Here is a 27,887-nt window from a genome sequence, read left to right on the forward strand (position 1 = left end):
CCTCCATATGGGGTGGGATTGAGGTGGGATGGAGTAAAGAGAAGAGAGCAAGCACGGTGGGGTAGAGTTTGTGGGGGTAGGAGATGGAGGGGAAGAGAGGGACAAGGTGAGACCATAAAGCATGGACTTTGTGAAGAGAGAGGCATGGATTAAGGATGTTTGGAAAGGTATATTAATCATCATTTACCTTAGAATGTAATTCTCACTTCTCCACCCCTCAAAAGTTATTAAGTTAAGACATGCTAATTTTCAAAGCTTTTGGGCATCATTTCTGTTTATCTTAGCCCTATTGATGTTCTGAGACTGAACTTTGAGCCAGAACAAAATATTTATTTGTGTTACATTTGCTTAAAGTTTGTCTCACCCACTAGCCGTGAATTCATATAATGGGTTAGGAGTTGCTAGACAACAGTTAAAATACTTTAAGACAAGACTTTCTAAAGACCCAAAAATCCCAACTTCCCACCTCTGAAAATAGTTAAGCTGTCAAGGTAGCAAACACTGAAACGGAGAGAACACATCTGTTGCTATGCAGTCTGGTATATAAAGCTCGCGTTTCATGCTCAAGGGTGCGGCTCAGAAGAGTTACATGAGCTGAAAGCAGCTACACGTCATTTTATGGATTTCTTCCAATTGAAAATATAAATACAGCTAATTTAAGTCAAGGTTATTCTTACACATATTCTTTGCCTTTTATCATGTATCTCCTTTAAAAAGAAATTGTGCAAATTTCTTGACTGTGGCCATTATTAACCCGCTTAACCTTAATACCAAAGCCCAATACATCAGCTCAACTCTCTTTTTTTTTTTAAGGATTGGCACCTGAGCTAACATCTGTTGCCAATCTTCTTTTCTTCTTCTTCTTCTTCTCTCCAAAGCCCCCCAATACATAGTCATATATTCTAGTCGTAGGTCCTTCTGGTTGTGCCATGTGGGATGCCGCCTCAGCATGGCTTGATGAGCGCTGGCATGTCCACGCCTAGGATCCGAACCGGCAAACCCGGGGCCACTGAAGCAGAGCACACGAACTTAACCACTCAGCCCCAGGGCCAGCCCCAGCTCAACTGTCTCTTTAAGAAGATAGAATAATCTGGGATATGAAGCCACAAGGTAAATCAAGTCAAGTTTTTAATGACATATTTTAAGTATACAAAAAAGTATAGAGAATAATACAACCAACATCCACGTACTCACCACCCGACTTTGTCAAATGTTAACATTTTGTAATATATCCTTCAGATCTTTTTTCTAAGAAATAAATCATTACAGACACTATTGAAGCGCCATGTACAATCTTCAACAATCCCATATGTAACCACTATGTTGAATTTGGTGTTCATCATCCTCATGCATGTTTTTATAATTTTACTTGATGTATATTTATCCACAAATAATCTCAAGAGTTACTTTGCCAGTTGTGAAGCTTATCTAAATAGTATCATACTGCTATATACACATGCATACACACATATACATACACACACATCATATATAAGTATTCATATCATTTCACAACTTGAAGATGTATCCATGTTGAAAAAATATATGCCTAGTTCCTTCATTTTAACTGCTGTTTCCCACTGTATAACTATACCACAATTTATTTACTTATTCTTCTATGGACAGACATTTCGATATTTTACAATTCTTTGCTTTTATAAGCCAGGCTGCAGGGGAAATTCTTTTGGACAGATGTATACATCTTTTGTTTTGTGTTTCATTTTGTTTTCAACATATAGTTAAGAGAATAATATGATCAACAAAGTGACTTTTAGTGTACAGCTCTTTCAGTTTTAATACATAGATAAATTGGTGTGACCACCCCCACAATAAGGATGCAGAACAGTTCACCACCCAAAACAACTCCCTCAGGCTGCTCCTGTGTAGTCATACCTCTGTCACTGCCCCTCATGCCTGGTAACCAATGGTCTATTCTCTGTCACTATAGTTTTTCCATTTCCAGGATATCGTATAAATGTAGTCACCCAACAGGTGACCTTTTAAGTCTGGTTTCTTTTACTCAGCATAATGTATTTGAGATGCATCCATGCTGTTGTGAATATCAAACTTTGTTCCCTGTTATTGCTAAATAGTATTCCATTGTATGTACAACAGTTTGTTTATCTATTTTGCCCATTGAAGGACATCTGCAGTATTTCCAGTGTTTGGCAATTACTAATAAAGATGCTATAAACCTTGTTAGAGAAGACTTTGTGCACACATAAGTTTTCATTTCATGTGGGTAAATATCTTTCCATGGGATTACGGGGTCATGTGGTAAGTATATGTTTTTCTTTCTAAATTTTTGGAGATTGACCAGTTATCTTTCTGTAATTGATTTTATTCCAATTTTATTATGATCCGAGAACATAATTTGTATGATTTTGGTTCTTTTAAATGTGTTAATGTTTGTTTTATAACCCAGGATATAGTCTATCTTGGTCAATGTCATGTACACTTAAAAATAATACATATTATGCTGCTGTTGAGTGGAGCATACTATAAACGTCAATTAGATCCAGTTGGCTGATAGCATTGTTCAATTCTTCTATACCCTTGACAGTTTTCTGTCTATTTGCTCTATTAATTGCAGAGGAAAAAATGTCGAAGTCTCCAGCTATAATTGTTGGATTTGTCCTTCTTTCAGTTTTATTAGTTTTACTTCATGTACTTTGAAGATCTGTTATTAGAGACATATACATGCACATTTAGGATTATTATGTCTTCTTGTTGAATTGACCCTTTTATCATTATGTAATGTCTTTTTTTTTTTAATCCGTGGTAATTTTTTTTGCTCTACAATCTACTTTGTCTGATATTAATGTAGTCATTCTAGATTTCTTTTGATTAGTGTTTGCCCGGTATATCATTTTCTATCATTTTACTTTTAGGCTACTTGTATCATTGTATTTACATGAGGTTTCTTGTAGGCAGCATATCATTGTCTTGTTTTTGTTTTTTTTTTAAAGATTTTATTCTTCCTTTTTCTCCCCAAAGCCCCCCAGTACATAGTTGCATATTTTTAGTTGTGGGTCCTTCTAGTTGTGACATGTGGGATGCTGCCTCAGCATGGCCTGACGAGCAGTGCCATATCCACGCCCGAGATCCAAACCAGTGAAACCCTGAGCCACCGCAGTGCAGCACGCAAACTTAGCCACTCGGCCACGGGGCCAGCCCTATGTCTTGTTTTTTTAACTCAACCCATTCTGATAATCTCTGTCTTTTAATTGGTGTGTTTAGACTACTTACATTTAATGTAATTATTGATATGTTTTCATTTAGGTCTATCATTTTATAATTTGGTTTCTGGTTTTTGTTCCTCTCTTTCCCCTATCCTGCTTTCTTTTGTATTATTTGATTATTTTTTAGTGTTCCATTTTAATACAGCCATTGAGTTCTGATTACATCTTAGTGTAGTTTTTCAGTGGTCACTCTAGGAATTACAACTTAACTCTAGGATATACAAACTTAACATCCTTTAGGCTTAATTAGAATTAATATTTTACCACGTCAAGTGGAATATGAAACCTTTACCAGTGTATAGGTCCCTCAACCCTCCTCCCCTTATGTTGTAGTGGTCATTATGTCTATATATATTGAAACTGTATCAGACAACGTTAGAATTTTTGCTTTCAACCATTAAACATATTTTAAAGAACTTAGCAGAAAAATACTCTATTATATTTCCCCATATATTTATCATTTCCGCTACTCCTCCTTCACTTCTGATGTTCCAGGTTTCCCTCTGGTAGCATTTGCCTTCCATCTTAAAAACTTGCTTTAGCATTTCTGTTAGAGCAGGTCTGCTCGCAATGAATTCCCTCAGTTTTCATTCATATTTTATCATCATTCCTGAAAGAAATTAATTCTAGAAGAGAACTTTGAAAATTTCTAACTTAAAGTACTAATTTCACATGTGAGCAAAATGAAGTCCAGAGACATTAAGTAATTTGTCCCATGTCACCGAGCTAGTTATCAACTGAGCCAGGACCAAAGTCTAAGCTTCCTGACTCCCAGTTCAGTGCTCTTACTCTTCCTGCACAATGTCAATTATTTGGCTTTATACTGGAAATGAAGTTGTACAAAAAAGACCTTGATTGTTCTATGCTTAGTACAAGAAAAAATTGTAAAATTATCATTGTTTTAGAACTGAAAGGGACCTTAGAGATCACTCATTTCCGTGTTTCATGTTTCAGATGAGGAAACTGAGGCCCAGAGAAAGTAATTCAGTTTCCCAAGGGAAATTTATAGTAAGTAGAGCCATGGCTTTTTATAGCAAGATTACACTACCTACCCACCACTTGTAAAGAATAAGCAGTGGGTTGCTGGTTTGTGCTCCCCAGCAATAGTGATGGGTTGTGCTGGTCCACACACACACTCTCTCTCTAGCCTCCTTGTGACCTTATGACACCAGTTGGATGGCCAGCACTAGACAGTGGATCCTAGCTAGACCATTTGGAATCCAATTTATGACTCTGTTCTCATTAGCATTATCCTCTCCACCAATGATTCTGAAACTTCAATGTGTACCAGAACGGGACCTCAGTGTGTACAGAATCTTATAAATTGATAAAAATCAGCTTACTGAAATTGCACATTCCTGGCCCTACTTCCAAAGATTCTGATTCACTAGATCTAGGGTGTGACTCTGGAATTTGCATTTTTATAAAAACCCCAGGTAATTCTGATTTGCAGGCTGCACGTTGAGAAAGGGTTCTGGCCTATGCTGAGGCATTAGGTTTTGGTCATGCATAGAAAGTTCTGGACTTTCTAGCTTAGAATAAGAGAAGAGACTTGGTGTAACACCAAATCAGGATTAGGTTTCTTAATCTCACTCCATTCTGGATCTGTCATTCACGGTACTTTGCCTGCCTCACTCCTCTCTCACCCATTGCTGAGATAGTTAGCAGGTAAAGGAAGCTCTTTACTGTGCCCTCATGTTCCTCCATATGGTAACAAAAACCCTGAGGGACACAGACGTCTGCAGTCCGCATAACTATTTCATATGTCTCTTACTTATCGCTCTTTCAATAGGTCCATTAAGGTTTCTAAGATTTAGATATTCTAACTAAATATAATAGTTAACATTTATCTGAGGCCAGATTTTATAAGTCCAGATTTTTATTTTAAAGACTCCTTTTCAAACCACTCCTCCCACACATGAGCACACATACACCTACATACCCAAACACCATTTATTCTACAGGAATTCGTTAATTCTCAGCTCTACGCCTTGTGATATAGAAGGTCCTACGAAAGCAGAAAAAGGAGGGAGAAAGCATGCTGGCCTTGTACTCATGGAGTTACCGTCTATTGTAGAAAACAACCACACAAACAAGAAACAACTAGTCATGTTTTAAGCGACATGTGAACATGTGCAAGACAAAAATAGAGTATAACCTTTACAGATTGAGGAACTCTTGTGTTTAAATATTGACTCTGTTGTTTTCATGATTTAATTCCTGGAAGTAGAAAGCTTGATATTTAGCTAGACTGAAAGAAAAAACAAGGGCCCTCTGCATTTGCTCTTCCTAATGCATGCAATGGCACAGATTCTCTAATCTGCTCAGTGTACTGCCTCATACTTTTTCTCAATTGTCTCATAGGTACAGACAGATCTTATTTCTATGATAATCATAAAAAATGCTTGAAGGCAGGAACAATGTCTTATATTTCTTCTGTGTCTCCTACAGGATCCAAAACTGTTATTTTTATTGTAAGCAATAGTTAAGCCCCTACTGTGTACCAAGCCATCTGTGAGACGCTACAGTTGCAGAGATGGCCTAAGATCCCTCACTCAGTGATTCCCATTCACTCACTCAGCAAAAATTTCTTGAGCATTTTCCAGGTGATAGGCTCTGTTCTCAGAGCTCTAGGTCCATGGATAAATAACACCCTCCCTCTGCACTTCAAGAGGTCACGCTCCAGTGAGGAAGACAGACGTGCACTGTACTAGATTGCAAGGGCTGCTGTAACAAAGCACCACAGACAGGGAGGCTTAGACAACAGAAATGTATTGTCTCACAGTTCTGGAGGCCAGAAGGCTAGGATCAAGGTGTGGGCAGGGTTGTTCTCATCCAAGGGCTATGAAGGAGGACCTGTTCCAGCCCTTTTACCTAGTTTCTGGTAGCTTGCTGGCAATTTTTGGCATTCCTTGGCTTGCAGAAGCATCGCTGTGATCTCTGCCTTCATCTTCACATGGCATTCTCTCTCTCTGCATATCTCTGTGTCCAAATTTCCCCTTTTTATAATGACACCAGTCATATTGGATTAAGGCCCATTCTGCTCCAGTATGACCTCATCTTAACTAATTACATCTGCAACAACCCCATTTGCAAATAAAGTCACATTCTGAGGTATTAAGAGTTAGGATTTCAACATATAAATTTTAGGGGGGACATAACTCCACCAAGAACACATACAAACAACCAAACACAACATGGTTAATGCTTTAACAGGAGTGTATTAAGCACTGAGCTTAATTGGCATGAGGACAAGTAACAGGGAAAATGGGACAAGTGGCCAAAGCTTGGGCAGACCTGGACGTTCTCCAGGTGGGGAAACAGGAAAGAGCTTTCGATTAAAGGCATGTCTGTGAGAGCAGGAAGCACTTGGGGAACTGCAGAAAATATCATGGGGTGAAAACTGGGGGACATATAAAGGACGGGTGAGAGATGAGGCTAGAAACGGAGGCAGAAGCCAAACCATGAAGAGCCGTGTCACAATGAGTGGCCTAATCCAGAGGCAATGAGAAGCTATGGAGGATTTTCAGCAGGAGAACATCATGGCTTATCTGCATGCTCGCTTGGCAAGAGATTTGACGATATCAAAACACAGGATGGGCGCTGAAATGGGGCCATATTGGAAGCAGACAGACCAGTTTTGGAGCCTATTTGTAAGACTCTAAGCATGAAATGATGAGCTCCTAGATACATTCAAGAGCAGCAGAAATGAAAAGAGGGGATGGATTTACAATGGAATGCTTGAAACAGAATGATGGGTCCTAGTAAACAGCAGTTGGAGATAACACTGGTGCGAATTGAAGGGATATGGATGAGGCTGGTGAGGAAGCCAGGGGCTAAGAGGTGGAGAGTCAGAATGGGAACCCAAGGGAAAGGCCCATTTCTGGGAGGGGGAAGGAAAGATTGAGAAAGTCCTTGAGGATGGTGGCATCTGACTGGCCAAACCTGCCTCTAGGATTTCCACTCTCCCACCCCAACCTCACTGACACTTAATATCTGACTTCCACACGCAGTTTTGTCCTTGACCTTTACAGAGCAGGGAAAACATGTTTAGATAATCTCTAATTCAGTTAGGAATATTGTTCCCTGAATTGAGGCCAGATGAAAGAGTGTACTGAGGGAACATGACCCCATGGGTGGGGGAGAATTGAAATCATAAGTCTTGTGATGGCTTCATGCCATGTCCTTTGCCAGCCAAGAAAAAGGCAAACCAGTTTACCACATAGTTACTGCGATGCAGCATCGTTCAGTGCATGACTTCTTCATCTACTGGCCATGATGCCTAATTAGATGCATTAGAAGTGGCAACCGGAGACAAGCTAGAATTTAATTGCAGATAAAAACAAGAAGGTGGTTCAAGAAACCTTAAAAGTGCCCACCACCATACTCAGCAGAGTGAAGTACCTGGCAATAGTATCATCTTGGGGTTTCTCACTTGGACTGGGCATTCATGGAACTATATGGTGCTCCAGAAAATGGTCCCTTTCTGGAATCTTCCTTTTCCATACTTTTCTATTTTTGTCCCACTCATGAACAGTCTCTAACTTAACCTAGTGTAGAACAAGAAGGAATCCTATTTCTAGCAAACCCGTATTTCACCTTTATTTGCCGTGCGCTGGGGGCTGCTCTAAGCTTTAACTCATTTAAGCCACACAATAACCCTACGGTGTAGATTCTACTATTATCCTCATTTACAGATGAGGGGCTGGCAAAGGCCACAAGAATCTCCCACTCAACCACAGGAGAAAGAACTCTGGCCTGAACCCACCAGTCAAAGTGAGTCTGAGGGTTCTTGACTCCAGCAAGGGAAGGAGGTGGTTAAAGAGTGGGATTAACCTACATGGGAAGCTTTGCTGCCTGGGCAGGCAGCTCACAGCAAAGATGCATTTTCCTGAACATTCAGCAGGGTGGGGCCGCCTCCCCAGTCAGAGTTGGACTTCACTATCTTACCAGGTCATTAAATAGAGGAGCCAGGAGTTCAGAGCTGGGCTACCGCCTCCCCCACGCTCTTCCTCAAAAGGACAGTGGCGGGGGGGGGGGGGGGGGGGGCGGCGGGGGGGGGGGGTCGGGGGTCGGGGAGCATAAATTACCTCACAGGATAACGGGAGAAAGCCTCGCATGTGGCGTCCAGTGATTCATCTGGGTGGACTACTTTCACACGAAGCGAAATGCAAAAGTTCAGAGTGGGGTCATCCGGTGCCCCTCCCTCCTTGAGCACAAGAAAAATTTCCTCCTTTGTAAAGCACAGGCACAGTTGGAATCAAACTCCATCCAAACAGGAAATCACCAAGGTTCTAGGTAAAACTGGTGCCTTACTTTTAAAGGTCAAATTTTTTCATTCACTTAATGGGTGTTTCTTGAGCGCCTACTATGTGCCAGGCACATGACGTGTTGTTATGGACCTAGCATGTGCTCTGTGGGAAGACACAAAGAGAGAACAGACAACACACACACTTCTGGCAAATCTTACAGGGGAAGGACTTTCAGGGAGCTGTCTTTTTCTAAAAAATAAAAATGAAAATAAAAGGTTTCACACACGCACCCCGCCTGAGTCCCCCAAAGAGTCTGGGCTGAGAGCAGGGAAAGTGGGAGACCTAGGGCGAGGGGGGATGGGCGCGAGAAGTGGGTTGGGTGACAAGGTGGAAGGGCAGAGCCGGCAGAGGGATCGCGAGTTGGCTGGCGAGCTGCGCCAGAGGCAGGTGCCAGCTGAGAGTGGGCGGAGGTGCAGGCACCAGGCCAGACGCGGGAGGCCCGGCGTTACCTCTGCCTCTAGGAGTCGGGCGCGCAGACGAGCTTGTCCGCAGGAGCCGGGGGCACGGGCGTCCCCACCGCCCGCAGAAGGAGCCGCGGAAACAGTCGCAGCCGCCGCCGAGCGACAGCATCCTCTGGAGAGACGCCCCAGGCTCTGCAGCCGCCTCCCTCTTCCTGGGGGCGAGCGCCGCCGCCCGCTCCCTGCGCTCCTGCTCGCCGCCGCCCCCTGCCCCGCCGCCCGTCCGCCCGCAGCGCGCAGCCAGGACCCGCGCCCCCGGCCCTTCACCTGCCGCGGGCTCCCGGGTCGGGGGGGGCGCGGGGAAGAGAAGGTGCGAGAAACAGGAGCCCGAGAGACACCATCCCCTGGTCTGCACTCCGCGCGGAGAGGGACTCCCGCCAACACCACGAGCCCTCGCGCGCCCTGCACCCGGTTCCCAAGTTCAGGGGCGGCACCTCTCAAAGCGGGGCTATCCCGCGCGGTGAGCACTCCGGCCCCATCGACCGCGGCCGGCCCGCGGGACTCCAGGCGGCCCTCTGCGCCCCGCGCGCTCCCGGGTCCCCGGCGGGGCCATGCCCGTGCTGCGCCGGGACCGCCTGCTGACCCTGCTGCTGCTGGGCGCGCTGCTCTCCGCCGACCTCTACTTCCACCTCTGGCCCCAGGTGCAGCGCCAGCTGCGGCCCCGAGAGCAGCCGCGGGGCTGCCCGTGCGCCGGCCGCGCCTCCTCCCCGGCCCCGGCCCCCGCCGCAGCCTCCTCGGACCCGCGCACGGCCGCGCACAACTTTTCCCGAGCCGGGCCCCCGGCCGAGCAGGACGGCGGCGGCCGCAGCGGCCCCGGCTCCAAGCTGCAGGCCCTCTTCGCCCACCCGCTGTACAACGTCCCGGAGGAGCCGCCTCTCCTCGGGCCCGAAGACTCGCTCCTGGCCAGCCAGGAGGCGCTGCGGTATTACCGGAGGAAGGTGGCCCGCTGGAACAGGTGAGGACCCCGCCCGCGAGGGAGCGCGCCAGCCCCGGCCTGCGGCGCTCGAGCCCCGGCCCTGGGCTCGGAGCGCGTTCCCCACCCGGACCCCGCCAGCTGCTGCGGACCTCAGACCTCAGTCCCCGAGTAGATCTCGGTGTGAGAAAAAGTTTCTATGCAGCAGCACAGCGAAGAAATGCTCTCAGCCCCTCCTCTTGAGCTTCTTGTTCGCTCCTTAGCCCCCCTCCTATTCCCTGGGCCATTTCCCCTCCTTTATCTCCTTGTCTTGATGTGGAAAGCTGCTGCTGGACTTCGGTTTTCCAGAATGCGGTTGCCAGACAGAGCAACTCCAGAGCTGGCTCGAATTCGGCACTTACCTCTCTGCTCTTGGGGCAGACCTGGGCGCCTTCCAGAAAGCAAGGCTACTCCCTGAAACTCAGCTCTTTGCCGTTCCTTGTTCCTCTGCCCAGGGTCAGAGATCACAAGAGGTCAGCTGGGGCAGAAAGTAAACGGTCAGCTCCCTGACATGGTCACTGCTCTGTTCTATTTTAAACGTGACTTGTCTCTCTGGCAAATGTTATAACTTGCAGGCAGCTTTATCGTCGTGGTGATTCTGGCTGATTTGGAATCCCCATTGTTATAACTTGAGGCTTGACGTTTTCACAGAGGAGATAAAAATCTACCTGGGAATGTTTAAAATCGAAAGCATAATGTAGAGGGAAAAAATACCAAACATATTAGGATAAAATTAAGAAGGATGTTTTTGTAAAAGTGAGAGAGTGGGGAAGGGAGGGGACGGAGGTTGTTGGCAAAGGTGCAATGGTGAACACTGAGATACCCAGCTGACGGCAGAAGGTTCTTACTGAGTTAGGACTCTGTTTTGAAGTGCAGTCTTGTCGCAATATCACTCACATCCAGAGTTCGCTTTTGCACCACACCCATCACTTTTCTTAATACAAGAGATTTCAAAATGAGATGTCATCGGGTAAGGTTTTATAGCCCCTCCGGAGGATGGGTAGACCATAAATCTCCGCGGAAACTGAGTACTAGCCCATTTTAACTGTTTGCTCATTATTCCGTAGTGCTGAGACTGACTGGAGGGGGAAAAAATCTTCAGAAAGTAAAAAGAGAAGTTGAGACTTATGGGCTGAAATCACTGTGGTGGATTTCAATTGCAACTCTGCGGCGGATGATTTTGTATTAGAAAGAAAGTGGCTCTTGATTCCATTGATAATTGTATGTAGTAAAAAGGCAGTTTGAGATTGCTTCTCAGCCACTGTTATTTTCAGTATTACCTTTATGTCATCAGCAGCATGGAAGTCTGGATCAGTGAACTAGGAAATTCTGCCCTGAGAAAATTATCCACACATCTACTGCAGATTTGAGGATGAGGGACCGTGGGCGAAGTCACTTGCTTTCGTAAATAGGGCTCAGCATTCACTTCATCACACTTCTGTGGCCTTCAACTTCCCCATGTTACTTTGATCCTGAAGGAAAGTTCAAGGGAGTATTTTGGCAGAAAAGCAAAAGTCTTTCTCACCAATCTCTCCTGCAATCATTTTTGAGCTTCATTTCTACACTGTTATGTGTCACAAAAACACATTTACTGACCCAAAATGATCTTGGTCATTTAACAGAGGATCAGTCCACGGGGGCTGGTGACCTTGCTGTATTCAGAGGTAACAGAGTAGTTTTATATGGTTGGTTGAATGTGACAGTTGTGATATTTACTCATCACTTCCTTCTACTACTTGAGATCACAAGTGAGGTTTGTGGGCTGTAACAGGAGGGGCAGCTGCACTGATGATGTCGAAACAGGACCTTGGAGGCAGAGAACATCCTCCCTTCACCCAAACTGTATTGTAAACGTCAATGAGCTATTAATAAGCATATGGGTTGTTACTTATATCAGGGTTAAAAATGGAACCTTGAAGACTCATTAGCCAGCATGAATTTGAATCACACTCAGTTCTACTGTGAGAGAGTCACTCACTGCCTTAAGTGAGAGAGCGCCCTGGCGAATACGAGGGCATGTAGAAATGCTGATGAAGCCCGTGTGCCTGCTATGATGTGCAGGCCAAGAAAGGCTCCAGATCTCAGGGCAGACCCATAATTAGAACGGACGGCAAAGGAAGAAATAGTGAATGATCTTGCTAATTGTTTATCTCTTGCACAGACAAGCCCTCCTTATTTGTAGCCACGACCCAGCCAATGTTTAAACACTAGGGATTTATAGACATACGTGGATGCCACCATGCCAGTAATTACCTAACATTAACTGCTATCCAAAATAATTGTATCAGCAAATCATCTGCCACATCAGGAGAAGTGCAGGTAATAAGCCAAATCAGCATCTTCACCACTGGCCCAAAAGGACCATTAGTCTGAGAGTGATTTTTGTTCTTACCATCACACTAATAAGTAATGATATGAAGCCAGAAAGTATCTTTCTACAACTTGAGCTCATTACCAGTAGGAGATAGGTAATGGCCCTTATTGTCCCCCCAGCAAGCTTTCCCTTTTGATTTCAGTGGAAAATGGAGCTTATCCATTGTTTTGAATGTTTCAGGTTCTCAATCAATGTTTTTTAATTGGATGTCAATATTTAGTTAAGTTGAAATGTGAAAGACACGTCTTGTATAGAGTGGGCTATCCACGTGCTATCTGATGCTCAGCGTTTCTGCAAAGCTCCTCGACCTGCTATTCTTCCCTCCCTTCCTCTCAAAATGTAACTAAGTGTGGCATAATCCAAGTTAAAAATGTAATAAGGGAAAGTGTTTCTGTCAGGTCGTCGGCCGCTGATCACAGGGAGTGAGCCAGTGCCAGACTCCATCAGGCATGATGACACATTTGGCACCTGTCTTGAATAGTGAAGAGGAGAGAGCGTGGGGAGCAGAGTAGTCTTCGCTACTTCAGGCCATAGACCAACAAGCCAGCCAAGCCTTTTCCTTCCAAATTCATGATGGAAGGCAGGTAGCCGTTCATGTTGTTGCTATCCTTGCATCTTAGATGCTGAGCTTCGCGTTTCTTCCCTGCCCACAAGCTGCCCAAGCCAGACAACATCTGTCCCTTGACATGTCAACGCTGGTCAGCTTGGCCTGGCCTTGTGCCCACATATCTTTGGTCGGTTCTTCTGTAACCCTCTGGTCTTGCCAGACAAGGTCAAACAAGGTCATGCCTCCCTGGTGCACAAACTCCAGCAGCTGCAGCACAAAAACCAGTTCTCAACTCTCTGCTTTTCTTTCTTGACATCTTGCTCAGGTATCAGGAAGGTTATATTTTCCCACAGTTATGGGTTCAGTGTTTCTCAGAAGTGTGTGTGTGTATCCATGTTTTTCCCACCATCGGAAGCTCCTGTCTTTCTCTCTCCTCCTACCTACTTGCTGTCCCTGAAAGAGTCTCTCCTTGAAAATCACAGCAAAGAGACTGGGCAGCTTTTCAAAAATGACAGTTGTCCAAAGGGAGTAAATTGGCCCGAGTTTTTCTGGGGGAAGCTTTGAGGAGATCCAGAAGCCAAGGCAGATATAGGAGATGGAGGCAGAAAGAGCCAAGAGAGATGAAAAAGAATTCAGCTGGAAATGAGAATTGTCCGGGCTAGGAGTTTTTGAAAGAAAAGCTGCTTCCTACCATAGCATCTGTGGAATAAAAGAGACAATCTTTTTATTCTCACCTCCTTTTTCTCCCCTCACTCCCATCTTTTTATCTCTTTCCCGCTTATCTCATGCTGACCCCTGACTGTTTGGAACATAGATTTATTGGGAGCAGGCAGCTCAACCCGCAGAGCAGATAAAAGTCCCAGTTCTTACTCTTGGCTGGTGGTTGTTTGCCTTTTTCCCAGAGTCAGTGGGGCCTTGGCCCCTTGTCTCATTCTTCAGCCAGTGATGCCAGGCTAAGAAAGGAAATGGCCTCCTTGGATTTGAAAATGGACCTCAACCATGACCTGCGTGCGTGTGGTTAACAGAGGGAGTAGGAATCCTGACTTCTACTTCCCATTTCTCCCAATTAGAGCCTTGCTTAACTGGTTTGGGAAAAGCTATTATTTTAGTGGTTTCTGAATCCCTGGACTTATAGCTAAAGGAAACCTCTCCACTCTCCCCAAAATCAAAAGCTCTAAGCAGATGGTTTCTGAGAGGGCTAATCCGGAGGCCATTTTCAGGCCCGTTCTCCATCATTCCAAAGCCGAATCCTCACTGCCATTACCACGACAAAGACCTAAATCAAGGAGGATATAGTGGTGTTCATCCAAGGGGGACGGGCACTTCCTGTTTCCGAATACGTCAAAATGAAGCCCCTCAGCCAAGAACTGGAGGATGTTGATCAGCTGTTCCATTGTTCCCAACCCCTCACACTCTCCTTTCACCCCACTCAAGTTCTCATCAATCCTGGGAACTCAACTGACTAATTCTTTGCATGCAGATTCTCCTACCTGAAACATGCTTGGTGTGTGCCAAGTACTTTACATATACTTGTTAATTTAAGTGTTACAGCTTCCCTAAAAGTAGATGCGTGTGGTAGATAGAATTCCAAGATGGCGTCACTAGATTCCTTGCCCCGGGTACACACACCTTCTCCTCATGATTCGATCAAATGCTAATCTAGGTACTGCCTGAAAGAGATGTAATGAAAGTCCCAGATCAGATGTAATTGAAGTCCCAGATCAGGTGACCTTGGGATAGGGAGATTATCCAGCTGTGCCGGACCTAATCACATAAGCTCTTTAAAAGCAGAAAGTTTTCTCTGGCTGATTGAAGAAGACTAAGTCAGAGATTCAAAGTACAATATTGATTTGATGTGCCGTTGCTGACTTGAAGATGGAGAGGGCCATGTGGCAAAGAAGATGAATGACTGTTAGGAGCTAAGATTGGCCCCCAGCTGACAGCCAGCGAGGAAATGGGAACCTCAGTTCTACAACCACAAGGAAATGCATTCTGCCAACAACAAGAATGGACTTGGAAGCAGAATTTTCCCCAGAGCCTTCAGACAGGAACTCAACCTATCCTTCCACTTAACTTCAGCCTTCTAAACCCTGCGCAGAGAATGTAGCCACACCAAGCTGGCCTTCTGACCTACAACTCTGTGTAAGTTTGTTTGTAAGTGGGTGTTGTTTTAATCCACTAGGTTCATGGTAATTTGTTACACAGCAATAGAAAACAAATACAGTATTGCTGTTTACCTTACTTTATAGAGAAAACTGGGGATGCAAAGGTTACATAACTTGCTTTCTGAAGTCAGGCAGCAATCAAACCACAGGCAGGCTTTTTACCCAGAGGGTCTGGCTGCAGAATCCATGCTCCAACCATCAGCTCCCCCACCCCTGCATCCTTTGATGTCCACAGGTCCTAGCTCTTCTGGAAAGGCTTTTCTGGCTGCCTCCACCCATTCAGGTCCCTCCCTGACTAGATGCATCCTCTCTATATAATTCCATATTATTTTTTATGACTGCATGGTCCAGCTTCATGGCAGCTGCCTGAGCTTCATGTGAGAATGAAGAGCCACTTGCTCCTGGCATGAAAAGCCCCCAGCTTGCATGTGGTCACTCTAATACATCTGTTTCGTGGTTTCCCATCGGAGAGAGCCAAAGTAAATATCTGTGGAACAAATAATTGGGAACAGACAACATCAGGATCTGGGGGCTGTTAGTCAATGGCCTATCATCTCTTATGAAAAAAGCCTTGAACAAAAACAATCCCAACTGTCACCCCACCTGCAGCTCGTCTGCCCCTGCGTATAAAAGGAGAAGGCAAGACCACCCTCCAGAGACATTCTGAAATCTGGATCTGGGGTGCTCTCTCTATTACAGTAGCCTAAATAAAATCAATTAAAGAAAATAAAAAACACCCTGCAGGAAAGTTGACACAGTGTCATTTGCGAAGAAGAGGGAATTTCCTCAGCTCCTCATGCTGTCTGAGGAAGAACAGCCAGGAAGTCTTGCATTAAAGAAAAGTGGGAAACGCAGAGACCCTGACTTGACCAAGGCCGTCCCAGCTCTGCCCTTGGCAGGTGCTGACCTGTGTTTTCCTTGTGATTACTCATTAAGCTGGAGGCTGGCGAGAGCCGGTGGATTTTGCTGAAGTCGGGTTGCACATGGCTAGAAGCCAAGTGGGGATACCATTCTAAACAGCTGCGGCTTTAGTGGAGCAGAAGTTACTGGGTCTAAGAGTTTCGTGTGCCTGTTATTATAGGCAGACGCACACATATGCCTAATGAAAACCACAGTATGGGGGGAAAAGGCTTAGTTCTTTTTGTGGCCTGTCACTCAGCAGAATGCCCTATGATTGAAACGTGGCATCAGGATAGAAGTGAGTTTGGGTGGCTTGAAGATGCCAGTATCCAGGACTTTCAATCTCTGGAACCTGACCTTAGAGGTCAAGACAGCCAGCATAATTTGGCTTGAGCAAGAGGCAAAGAACCAGAAAAGGGCCTATTTTATTGCGTTCACTAATAATAAACCAGATAAATTTGGGAAGCCACAGGAAGTGCGGAAGTGGAAGATTATGGTTCCTAAGAAGCCAAGAACCTGTAATAAAATTCAGCAAAATATGGAGATTAGAAGAGAAACTTAAGGAGTGTCAGCTCGGGGGCACATGGACTGAGAAGCAGGACCATAAGAAAGGTGGCCTGGGAGGAGATGGGATTTTAGAACATTCGAGAGAGGCTGATGCGCTAGAAAAGAGCTCTGAGGGCAGAAGAAACTCAGAGTTGTTCGGCCCTGGGAAGTTAAGTGCAGCTCTCAGAGAGCAAACTTGCCTTCAGCTGTCAACACCTGGGTCAAGCTCTGGAGGGCGTGGGTAAATATTTTTACGAGGTTCACTGAAATGGAGTCTATATCGAGAGACAAATTGTCTCTCCTGGCCAATGCAAGTGTCCCACGGTCTCAGTTTCATCAACTCAAATGGGATTTTTATATTTATGACTTGCTTTCTTCTGTGGCTGAATAGTTACAAATCTTGTAGGGATAGTGTATTTATCTGAAATCACAGTTCAGCTCATGTTTTTTCACTCTGAGTTAAGAATCATGCACAACTAGTAGCTGCTTATTTATGCATTGGTGCTCCTCTGAGCCCTGAGACACAGTAGAGAAAATCAGACTGCACAATTTCACAGCCAAATCGAGCCCCTTGTTAACCACCATTTAACTGCAGGGGTTTTTTTAACTGGGCTCATGGGACCCCACTGGGCTCAAGTGATAAGGTCCATATTTCCCTTAATTTTTATGCAAAATTTGCATTCTGTGCATATGTTTATTTTCCTAGGAAATAGTTTATTATATTTGCCAAGCATTACCTACATTCATCAAGATACTGTGGTTTCAAGTGACAGAAACCCAACTCAAATTGGAGCAGGAAAAGGAAATGTAGAGACTCAAGTAACCAAAACTCATTAAGGGCAGCTGTCTCTCCTCTCCCTCTCCTTAGTTTATCTGCCTGTCCTAATCCCCTCCTGGGGCTTCATGTCCCAACAGCCTTGGCACCAGAACAAAGACGGCTTCTCCCATTTGCAAAAAGACAGATCCTGAGCAAGGACGCTGATTGGCCAGGTTTGGGAATACAGCCAGGCTGTAGAGGGCTATGATTGGCCCAGCTTTGTGGCGGATGCCCACTCCTGGACCAATCGCTGATGCCAGGGCGGCCGAGTCATTGGAAACTCCACGCACAGCTCTCCATTCAGTCCGCTGGCTCTGTGTGGGGAAGAGCGCAGAGCCAGTGCCGTGGAGGAAATGCACGCATGATGCGAAAAAGTTTCTCAATTTATGCTTGCTGCAGTTTCTGACTCCTATGGGCACTGTTCTGGAGTTTTAATTAGACTTCTTAAAAAGAAATTCATTCATAACAAATTCCTAACGTGCAGAATTTTTATACCAACCATAAAATCCTCCCAAGAAGATAATAATCTTTATTTATTTGGGCTTTCTCTTAAATCAACCTTACTGTTTTCATGGGAGCCTGAAGAAGAAATTGATAGGGAGGCAGCCCATTCATTGGCTCATGTCTCTTTCTCCTGAAAAGAGACATCCACTAGGAGCTGAGATACCTGCGTGTTCATCCAGGTGCCTTCTCAAGGCCTGCATTCCTCCTTTTGAAATGAAGAGTGTGAGTCTGTGGTCCCTGAAGCCTCCTGCAGCTCTAGTTTCCAAGCTTTGGAATCCCCAATGTATAAAATAGATAAAATTTGTGACTTATTGCTGTAAATCTAATTTATAAGGGCAAATATGTAAAAATATTTTTTAAAGTTAATAAAGAACAAGAAGGATAATAGGATTATTAGCTCAAGCTTTCAAAATTGGCAGTAATGGAATACAGGAATCATTTTATTTCAGGACCCAATTAATTTCTGCTTTTTTTTTTTTTTTGGTAGCAGAGTATTGATATAACAGATTTCAGCTTGTAAATTAGATGTACACAATGTTACAAGTTTTATCTATTTTATACATTGGGGATTATGTGTGAGATTTCTTTTGAAAAGAAGGTTCCATTCTAGAAAATTTTTGAAAACCACTGATTTGGCATGGATGGAAATAGGGTAAACTTCTTTTCTTCCTTTCTCTAAAATTGATGTGCCTGAAACCAAGCCTCCTGCTCCCCTTTCCCTCCACTACTAGCTCTTAGCACTAATGACAGCATAATGCTTGCTCTCTGATGACCACCCCCCTCCGCCCGCATGGCTTTGCCCATGCTTCTCGCCACTTGAACCCAGGAGACCATCTTTTAGGCCCTGTGTATTGTTTGTTTTTGCTACATAACAAATCACTCCAAAACCTAGTGGAACCATTTATTTATCCAGCCTCCAGAACTGTGAGAAATAAATTCTCTGGTTTAAGCCCCCCAGCCTGTGGCATTTTGTTTAGCAGCCCAAACAGACTAATACAGAGGCTGGCTCACCTGGAATAGCCGTGGACAATCGGCTGGCTTACGCCTGGTTCCACCGCAGCTCCCTGGGGCAGAGGCACAGCCGTCTCTGAAACTGTCTCCCTCCTCCCAGTCTGGTCCTTCCAGCTTCAAGAGGCCTCTTGGCCTCCCTATTCAAGCCGCCTCAGCCTCCCTAACTCCCGAACAAGAAAACCTCAATCCTCTTGTAGGGCCTAGTGTTTAGCTCTTCATATTTTTAATCCATCTGTTTATGGACATCATTAAGCTCCCCTTCCTTCTTTAGACCATTTTTTAGATCAAAAGCTGAAAATTGGCTCTTTGTCTCTCTTTGCATTTCTCCTATAATAGTCCTAATCCTCCCCAAGACCACAGATGTTCTCTCTGATTGAATGGGTCAAGTACACATCATCATCTCACGAGGCTTTTAAAGCTTGCTTTATAAGTTTTTATATATTTCCTTTCATATTAACCAATATAATATTTAGAACAATAATGAAGATTTGCTTTTCCTTATCAGCTGTGTTAAGTGCCTATAGTTTATCAACAAATTTCCAAAGACCATAGTCTGTCCATTTATCTATAAGGCATCTGTAATAATAATTGTTATCACATATTAACACTATGAATATGCAAAGTTTTGTTCAACTTCCTAAAGCTCTTCTAAACAGTCTGTAGTTAGTTTATTACTGAGAAGGATTTGTTTTTACAGCCAGGAAGAGATTCACCTGATTATCCCCATGGAAGGATGTCCAGTCAATCCATATTTTATCATAAAACAGCATCCCCTGGCATTGCCCCAGGCTGATGAGGCTTCAGTTGTCCACAGTGGACTCCATGTAGGACCCCTGGTGAAAACACTCTGCAGGAACCACAAGTTCTGCCCTTGTACTGAGATCCTCGGAGGCCAGTCCCTCAGAGAACACTTTGAAATGGACAAAAACCTCAGTGCAACTCGATAGCATCAAGGCAGCACAGGAAACAATGTGTGCTCTGTGTTTATTATAATCATGATCATTATGTTATTATAATATAGCAGTGAGAAACTGAGAGCTTCTAGTATAATTTGCTATCAGAAAATTAAATATATTATCAAGGATGGAATTATTTTTTTTTTTGCTGAGGAAGATTTGCCCTGAGCTAACATCCGTGCCAATCTTCCTCTATGTTGTATGTGGGTCTCCGCCACAGCAGGGCCACTGACAAGTGGTGTAGGTCTGCGCCTGGGAACTGAACCCATGCTGCCAAAGCAGAGTGTGCCAAACTTAACCAATGGGCCACCAGGCCGGCCCTAAGGATGGATATTATACCACAAACTTTTCTGCCTTGGTAGCCTGGACCCCTTGGTAGAGAGCCCTTTATGAGCTGCACCATGACACCTGGATGCCTGAGATGACCCACTTCTAGGAAGTTGGAAGCCAAGTCTTTAAGCCATCAGATCTCTCAGCATTTCCTCAGCAAGTTCTGAAAAGAGAATTGAGTCTCAGTCTTTGTTTCCTAGGGCTCTGTAACAAATCGCCACTGTCTAAGCCACTGTTCATGGCTTGAAACAATATAAATTTATTCTTTCACAATCCTGGAGGCTGGAATCTGAAAGCAAGTTGTTGGCAGGGCAGTACTCCCTCCAGAAGGACTATGGGAGACTCTGTTCTTAGCCTCTTCTAACTTGTAGTGGCTGCCAGCATTCCCTGACTTGTGGTCACATTATCCCAATGTCTACCTGCATGGTCACATCATCTCCTCTGCTATCTCTATGTGTCTGTGTCATCTCCTCTTCTGTGCCTTTCTCCTATAGGGACACCTGTCATTGGATTTAGGGCTCACCGGATAATCCAAGACATTCTCATCTCAAGAACTTTAACTTATTTACATCCGTACGGACTCTTTTTCCAAATAAGGTCGCATTCACAGGTTCTAGGAACTAGGTCATGGATGTTTCTTTTGGGGCACCACCATGCAGCCCATTGTGGTCACATCTCATTATAAATATAAAGGCCACGTAGTTACCATTTTATTTTTTAAAAGATTTTTTTATAATTTACATAGAAGATAAAAGATTATCTCCTAGATAATCTTTTAGCTATATCCTAAAGATAATTATGATATATCTCATTATAAAATAAATGTAAAATAGTTGAGAAAAATGGATCAAAGGGAAAATAAGGATACACAAGGCCAATGGAGCCAAGAGTGAAGAACTTCTCAGAGCACTTGCACTGAAAACCTACCCACCCCAGATTGGCTCTGCTCAGGGGAACCACCAGTCATGTCTGTAGGGTAAAAACCTACCAGTGGCCCAGAAAGAGCACAGTAATTCCTAGAAATTCCCTGCACCCCTCCTCACTTCCTACATCTCATAGGACACTAGTGATGTAAGGACCAGCATCCTCCACCTTAGAAGAGTTCCCTGTTGATGGCTCTTAGTGCAGTCCTCAGTATGAGCAGGCACTGTGTTCCAGGGCAAATCTATACGGTCATGTCTACACAGGGCCCACACTGCCCAGTCCTGGCACTCCGGCCTACTAGCTTGCCTTATCTAAGGAGAGGACTTAAAACATTGAGGTTCCAGAGGAATGGGCAATGGGCACATCCTTTGGGCATGTCCTCATCAATCTTGCTTTTTTAGCAGAACTTCTGATTCATGCTGAGTGGCAGTGCATTTAGGATGAAACTTGTTGACCTAAAATAAATAGACAGCCAGTCGTTTCTACAGCAAAAATGGGTTTATTCAGAATCAGCAAAGATTTGCAATTTTGGACATGCATGCCGTGGTGACCCATAGGCAAATCCCAAGACAGAAAAGAAGGGGCTTGCTTTTATACAGCAAAGGGGTAGTCGGGAGGGGCTGTTCTAAACGAAAGTCCACTGGAGGAAAGTAACAGCTCAGGGTGTGACTGCTTCTCAGTGGCTGGGTTGTTGCCAGGACGGGAGAGAAATCTTCCTTCAATAGTAAAGTAGTTGTACTTCCTGCCTGAGATTCAAGGGTATGTCTCTTCCTGTTTGGAGTAACTGACCACATATGAAGAGCATGAGAGCTTCCCCTAGAGGCCTTCCCAACTCTGATAGTCTAGGTTTCTTTTTATTAATTTCCACTGACTCCTGGCGACGCCTGGAGTGCAGCTTGTCAGGCTTGTCATTCAGCGCAGAGACACAGACTTGGCAATTAGCTGAACTTGGAAGTAGGAACAAAAAGCTCTTTATAAAGGTCATGGAGTCAAACAGGATGGGTGAGTGAACTTAGCCACCGGCTTCTGTCTGGAGGGGAGCTAGAGGTCAGAGAGACAGCCTGGGTTCTCCTCTTACAATACTTTGAATCTGCTGTGACAGATGAGCCAATGGGTGACCAATAGCTCAAAGCCACATGCCAGGGAATGTGGCTGCAAAATGTTGGCTGGAAAAATATTAAAATAGATTATAACCAAATGCTCACCTTAGGTATTTAAAAACCGTCAGTGAAACCACCATTGAGTTCCTAATTTGAGCATTGTAACTTACTGGTGGGCCCACCAGGTTAAATTCACTGCAAAATGCACACGTCAGGTAACTGAATGAGGTGTCATTCTGTTCTGTTATTAGCTGCAAATCCATAAAAGGTAGTGTAGGTCGGCCAAAAATGATGAGCTTGGATTGACGGCAATTGATCTGCAGCCCTTCTTTTAGAGAATAACAGAGCCAGTGGTCTGTTTAGGCTACTTGTAATTTGTGATATTGCAACCATTTTGTCGGCATATGTGGAAATGCTTCTTCCTCACTCTCCTGACAAGGGGTGCTGTGCCCAACTCATCCAAAAATATTATTTACTCATTAAGATATAAATTAACAAGCAGATAGGCCCGAACAGTGGGACCCCGCTGGAGGTGATCAGATGGCTCCTTCTTGTTCTTGTCCTTCAGGTCACCTTTCAAGACTGCCCACTCCGACAGGTCTCTCCTGTCCCACCAGCCTACAGGGGTGCTAGACCCTCTTTTACCAACTCCTGCATTGTGTTCATCAGGGCTTTTACCATAACTTAACGCCTTCTTGTTTACTGATATGATTAGCATTTAACCTCTCTGGACTGTAAGCTTTGTAAGACTGTATTCACTTGAATGGATATAGCCACATCCTAATCCCCAAAGTCTGTCACTGTTATCTTATTTGGAAGAAAAAACGTCTTTGTAGATGTAATTAAGTTAAGAATCTTGGGATAAGGAGATCATCCTCGATTACCTGGGTGGGCCCTAAATCTTATAAGTGCCCTTATAAGGGAAAAGCAGAGCAAAATTAGACACAGACAGAAGAGGGGAATACAGTGTGATGGAGAAGGCAGAGCCTGGAGCGATGGGGCCACAAGCCAAGGAATGCCGATCACCACCAGAAACTGGAAGAGGCAAGGAATGGGTCCTCCCCTGGAACCCACAGAAGGATCACAGCCCTGCTTGTGACAGTGCCTGGTGCCGTGTATGTGCTACGTAAGGGTTAGCTATTTTCCTTATTATTCAGGCCTAGAGACCCACTGAATTTCAAGACCCAGCTCTTGAATTTGATCTTTGCTCACGAGAACAGAGGTCCACGTGGTTCCCACACCTGGGACGGTCCCTGGTATGCCCCTTCTCGTCCGGGTCCCCTCTCTTTCGGGTCCACTCCAGCTCCGAGGCCCTTATCTCTGGATAGGTCTTACTCAACCGCTGAGCCAGAGCTGTGAGTCTGTGAGGTCAGGATGGGGCTAGAGACTCAGTTAGCCAATGTGAAAACAAGTGGTCTATTGCGACACAGCACGAAACCAGCTCCGAGAGGAGGAAGTGGTTGTATTTCAACCAGAAGGGAATGAGTTTGTGCCGGGAAATCAGCCCATTTGGCAAAATCTCACTGAAATCTTGGTACAGTCATTGCTTTCTCAACAGCAAACGGATGAACAGGTTTAGGGTTCCAACCCCACCACCAGCATCCTGATCTTTAAGGAGATTCCATCAACATTTTAAATCAGTCTTTGATAAAGCATTGCTTCCTCTGCAGCCTTTGAGGGAGAGCAGAAAAGACTCAGGTCGGAAACCTGGTTGTTAGTTCCCCTTTTCCTTTGACTCTGTTGTTCTTCCACTTTGTGGAGGTCAGTTTCCTCCTATGTAGATTGGAGGGATGATCTATTCGGGGGTCCTGAGAGGACTGGAATGAGATGATACATGGAAAGAACCCAAAAATACATTTGTAATAAGCTCTACACAAATGCAAATTATTAATAGTATGAAGGAAAAAAATGCATCCTGCGTTAAATAAGTACCATGAGGTTATAGCAAAGACACCAAAATCCACATGTTCCCCCTGTGCGTCCTGGCCCCCTTGCAGCTAGGCGGGGCCGTATGACCAGTTCTAGCCTAGTATGTGAGTTCAAGTGACTTACGTTACTTCCTGGCCAAAGTATGTAAGAGCATGTACTCACCCCTCCAGCTCCTCTCTTTTGTAGCCCTGACCACCACGGAGACCACGCACTGGGATCTTGGTGTGTCCATCAAACCGGGTCCCTGAGTCACTCTGTGGAGCAGAATCCCTACTGACCTTCATTGCACAAGTAGCATGAATGAGAAGGAAGCCTTTGTCGTGTTAAGCCACTGAGATTTCAGCATTAAATCATTACTCCAGCAGAACCTGATTTTACTCCACAAACTCGTGTGAAAGAAATGTAACACTGATTTCTTTTTCTAAAATCAAATTAAACGGGACTCTCAGTCCATTTTCCTGTTAGGTTGTTTGGCAATTCAGTCTCAGTTATCGTGTGAGCTCCTTTCCCCAAATCCCTCTAGTGTTGGAGGAGTGTCCGTAGGGTTTTAAGGAGCAGAACGTCTGAAGAAGACCCTCTAGTCTGTGTTCCATCACCTGGTCTCGTGCAGGTGGATGGCACTGTTGCTTCTGAGCCAAGCTCGAGAACAGGATTATTTGCTGAGGCTGGGTTTTGGTGCCTGAAATGCGCCTTCCTAAGCACACCGCACAGTCATTTCCCACCACCTTGGGTCACCTCCAGGAAACAGGCGAGACACACGACCCCAAGCCACCTTTCTTTTCCTAATCTTGGAGAATCTACGTGCTTCTCCAAAAGTTTGTGCTTCTGTACACACTTCCTGCTCTCTGTCAAACCCTCCTATCTAGCATATTTCTTCACTGAGTTTAGGCTTTCCAAAAATAAAAACTCTTTAAAAAGCCAGAAAAGGAGTGGGGGAGCCTGTCTAAAGTTCTGATTGCTCCCGGATGGTAAACACTCTCTAAGACAAGGAAACACAAAAGCCCAGCTACCTTCTTAGGACAGGGGTGGGTGAAATTCCACCAGAACAAAAAACACATTAATATCTCAATAAATTACCCTCCCACATGGGTGACTGGTCATGCCGAGGAGGAAAATAGGCCAAGATCTGTAACCATTCTCTCAGTTTGTAAATCAGATGGAAAAATAACACCATGCAAATTAGCACCAGCTCACAAGGACTTGAAAGAATTCAGCCTGTGGGTAAGCCACAAGAAACTCGCCTAAGGACCAAGAAAATACGTGCTCCAGCCTAACCCTTTACTGTAACCCCCTACGTTCAGATCCTTCTATCCTTCAAATGTCCATGCCTGTGTGATAGGCAGTAAGGCAAAGTTCAAACACTTTTAAAAGTAAATAGTCTGGGGGGCTGGCCCCGTGGCCGAGTGGTTAAGTTCGCGCGCTCCGCTGCAGGCGGCCCAGTGTTTCGTTGGTTCGAATCCTGGGCGCGACATGGCACTGCTCATCAAACCACGCTGAGGCAGCGTCCCACATGCCACAACTAGAAGGACCCACAACGAAGAATATACAACTATGTACCGGGGGGCTTTGGGGAGAAAAAGGAAAAAAATAAAATCTTTAAAAAAAAAAAAAAAGTAAATAGTCTGGTAAACTCTTGATTATTAGAGGACCCAGGGTGTGGATTTTTAAGGCTCCTCCTTTTTCTTGACCATTCTGAGTACTGCCTTTAGACCACATTTCTGTTTTCTGCACTCAGGAAAATGGTAGAGGAGAGAGAGGACACATAGCCATCCAGTGTCAGTGTCATCTGCCAACAGTGTGGGGGGTCTCTGTGTGTGCAACATGTGTTTGTTTATCTCAGGACTGCACAGCTGGAAGATGAACAAAATTTTTGACATTTAGATGGATCAATATTGCATCATTTTGCAAGTAACACGTGTGTTAGTATTTTATCACCATGCTTGTTTGGTTGGTCTAAGTCTGACAGCTAAATGACTGCTGACTCACACTTGTTTTTTTAAACAATTAAATAACATTTTTAATTTTTGCTGTGCACAAGATCTAGAAGGAGTGTGGGAGGCCCTGAGGAAGTCTTTTATGCTGTCCATGGAAAATATTAAATTGCACAGAGTCCAGAATCCATCATAGCGTTTTTCAGGTCATCATCAGAGGATTAAATGCTTTATTTGCCCGTATGCTATGGCTCCAGCCCAGGGTTTCTCGTTCTCAGCACTACTGACAATTTGGGCCAGATAATTTTCTACTGTGCTAGGCTCTCCTGTGCATTGTAGGATCTTTAGCAGCATCCCTTTGCACTCCTCTCACCAACTGTGACTCAGAAATTTCTCTAAATATTGCCATTCCTGAGGGGAGAAATTGTCTCTAGTTGAGAACCTCTGGTCTATGGAAAAAAAATTGTCCATGGCTGTGGGACCCCTGCTGTACGAATCATCACATCATGATGGGGTTGAAGGGCTCCCCAGGCCAGTGTTACTATTTAACGTTTCCCAAAATCTGTTGTTTGTGACACTGAATCCAGTGATGTCGACACGTGCTCTCTGAACAGGAGGCCTGACTGCAGGACTTGTCAGAGCCTTTAGCGTAACTGTGATTCTCCCAGAGGGGCTACAGTTTGCAGCTCTTTCCACATTTATTTCCATGGAACCAGTGATGTTAGCGTTTTGGTGCTTAGCTGTATGCCCAGGACTGAAATCTGGGAAACTTGGCCCAACCACAAGGTATCTGCTAGTTCCCTGACTTGACTCTGGGGATCCCTGAAACAAGAGATGGTTCTTGCATTCTTCCCCATGGTGACCCACTCACATCTTGGATAATGGGTCTTAAAGTTGTTGTGAAGGGAGAGACGCAGGTTTCTCACTGAGGTCATAGTCCTAGCTCCTGGAATGTTCCTCCTAGCTTGCCATAGGCATCTAGCTCATTCTGTTAGACCATCCAAAATTAAGATCTGAGGGGGCCGGCCCTGTGGCGCAGCAGTTAAATGCACACGTTCCGCTTCGGCTGCCCGGGGTTCACCGGTTCGGTTCCTGGATGCAGACATGGCACCACTTGGCAAGCCATGCTGTGGTAGGCGTCCCACATATAAAGTAGAGGAACATGGGCATGGATGTTAGCTCAGGGCCAGTCTTCCTCAGCAAAAAGAGGAGGATTGGCGGCAGATGTTAGCTCAGGGCTAACCTTCCTCAAAAAGAAAAAAAGACCTGAGACAAATGGGTAAGTCTAGCTACTTTGATAAAACCGTAAAAAAAAAATCACATTTTGGGTCATGAGGACCTAGGGTTCCTATTTTATCTCAGATTTGTGTCAGTTAAACAAGTCCTTTTGTCCTCAAGTCCCCAACTACCCTTAGCTAACGTCTTCTGTGATGCCCTCCACCAGGTGTCTGAAAGATGTCTAGATGATGAACCCCCCAGCTGGACTGAGCCTCCTGGCTGCATTTCTGGGCCTATAGATCCTCTCCCAGGGTGGAGGCTGGGGGCTCAGAGGGGAGCCTCGGCTCCAACCCTCAGTGTGAGGAGCCGGAGGGGAGTAAATGGACCATCATGTGAAGGCGCAGAGAGAGGTGAGGAAGAGCTGGACCTCAGAAGCCAGTTGGCCAGATTCCAGTCACTGCTCTGCAGCTGCCGCTCACTAGCCAGGGGACTCTGAGCCAGCTCAAGACGGTTTCCTAACTCGGGTCAGTCTCCTCCTCTGTAAAACAAGACTAACGGTGGACCTGCTTCCCTGGGTTGTTGTAAAGAATAATGAGCCAATATGTGTGAAGTGCTTCACGAGACGTGCTGGCCTGGAGCAAGAGCTCCGGCATGAAGAGAGCGTGGAGGGG

At 45.0% G+C, this 27,887-nt stretch overlaps 1 protein-coding gene and 1 long non-coding RNA gene across 3 annotated transcripts in view; one reads left to right on the plus strand and one right to left on the minus strand.

Annotated features, from left to right (window-relative positions):
- Positions 1 to 10,521, minus strand: part of LOC138916219 (uncharacterized) — a 66,366-nt gene extending 55,845 nt beyond the window's left edge. Inside the window, exon 1 of one of the 2 annotated variants that reach the window (XR_011423153.1) lies at positions 10,327 to 10,494. This is a non-coding gene — a long non-coding RNA (uncharacterized lncRNA). Of the gene's footprint in view, positions 1 to 10,326 lie in introns of both variants that reach the window. The other variant, XR_011423152.1, reaches the window with a different exon arrangement.
- FAM20A (FAM20A golgi associated secretory pathway pseudokinase) overlaps positions 8,879 to 27,887 on the plus strand; it is a 53,080-nt gene continuing 34,071 nt past the window's right edge. The window contains exon 1 of the mRNA XM_001499208.7: positions 8,879 to 9,967. Within this exon, the coding sequence (XP_001499258.4) occupies positions 9,564 to 9,967 (404 nt within the window). The 5' untranslated portion in view covers positions 8,879 to 9,563. The remainder of the gene's footprint in view (positions 9,968 to 27,887) is intronic.

The sequence above is a fragment of the Equus caballus genome, chromosome 11 (assembly GCF_041296265.1).
Source record: "Equus caballus isolate H_3958 breed thoroughbred chromosome 11, TB-T2T, whole genome shotgun sequence".
Classification (NCBI taxonomy): domain Eukaryota; kingdom Metazoa; phylum Chordata; class Mammalia; order Perissodactyla; family Equidae; genus Equus; species Equus caballus.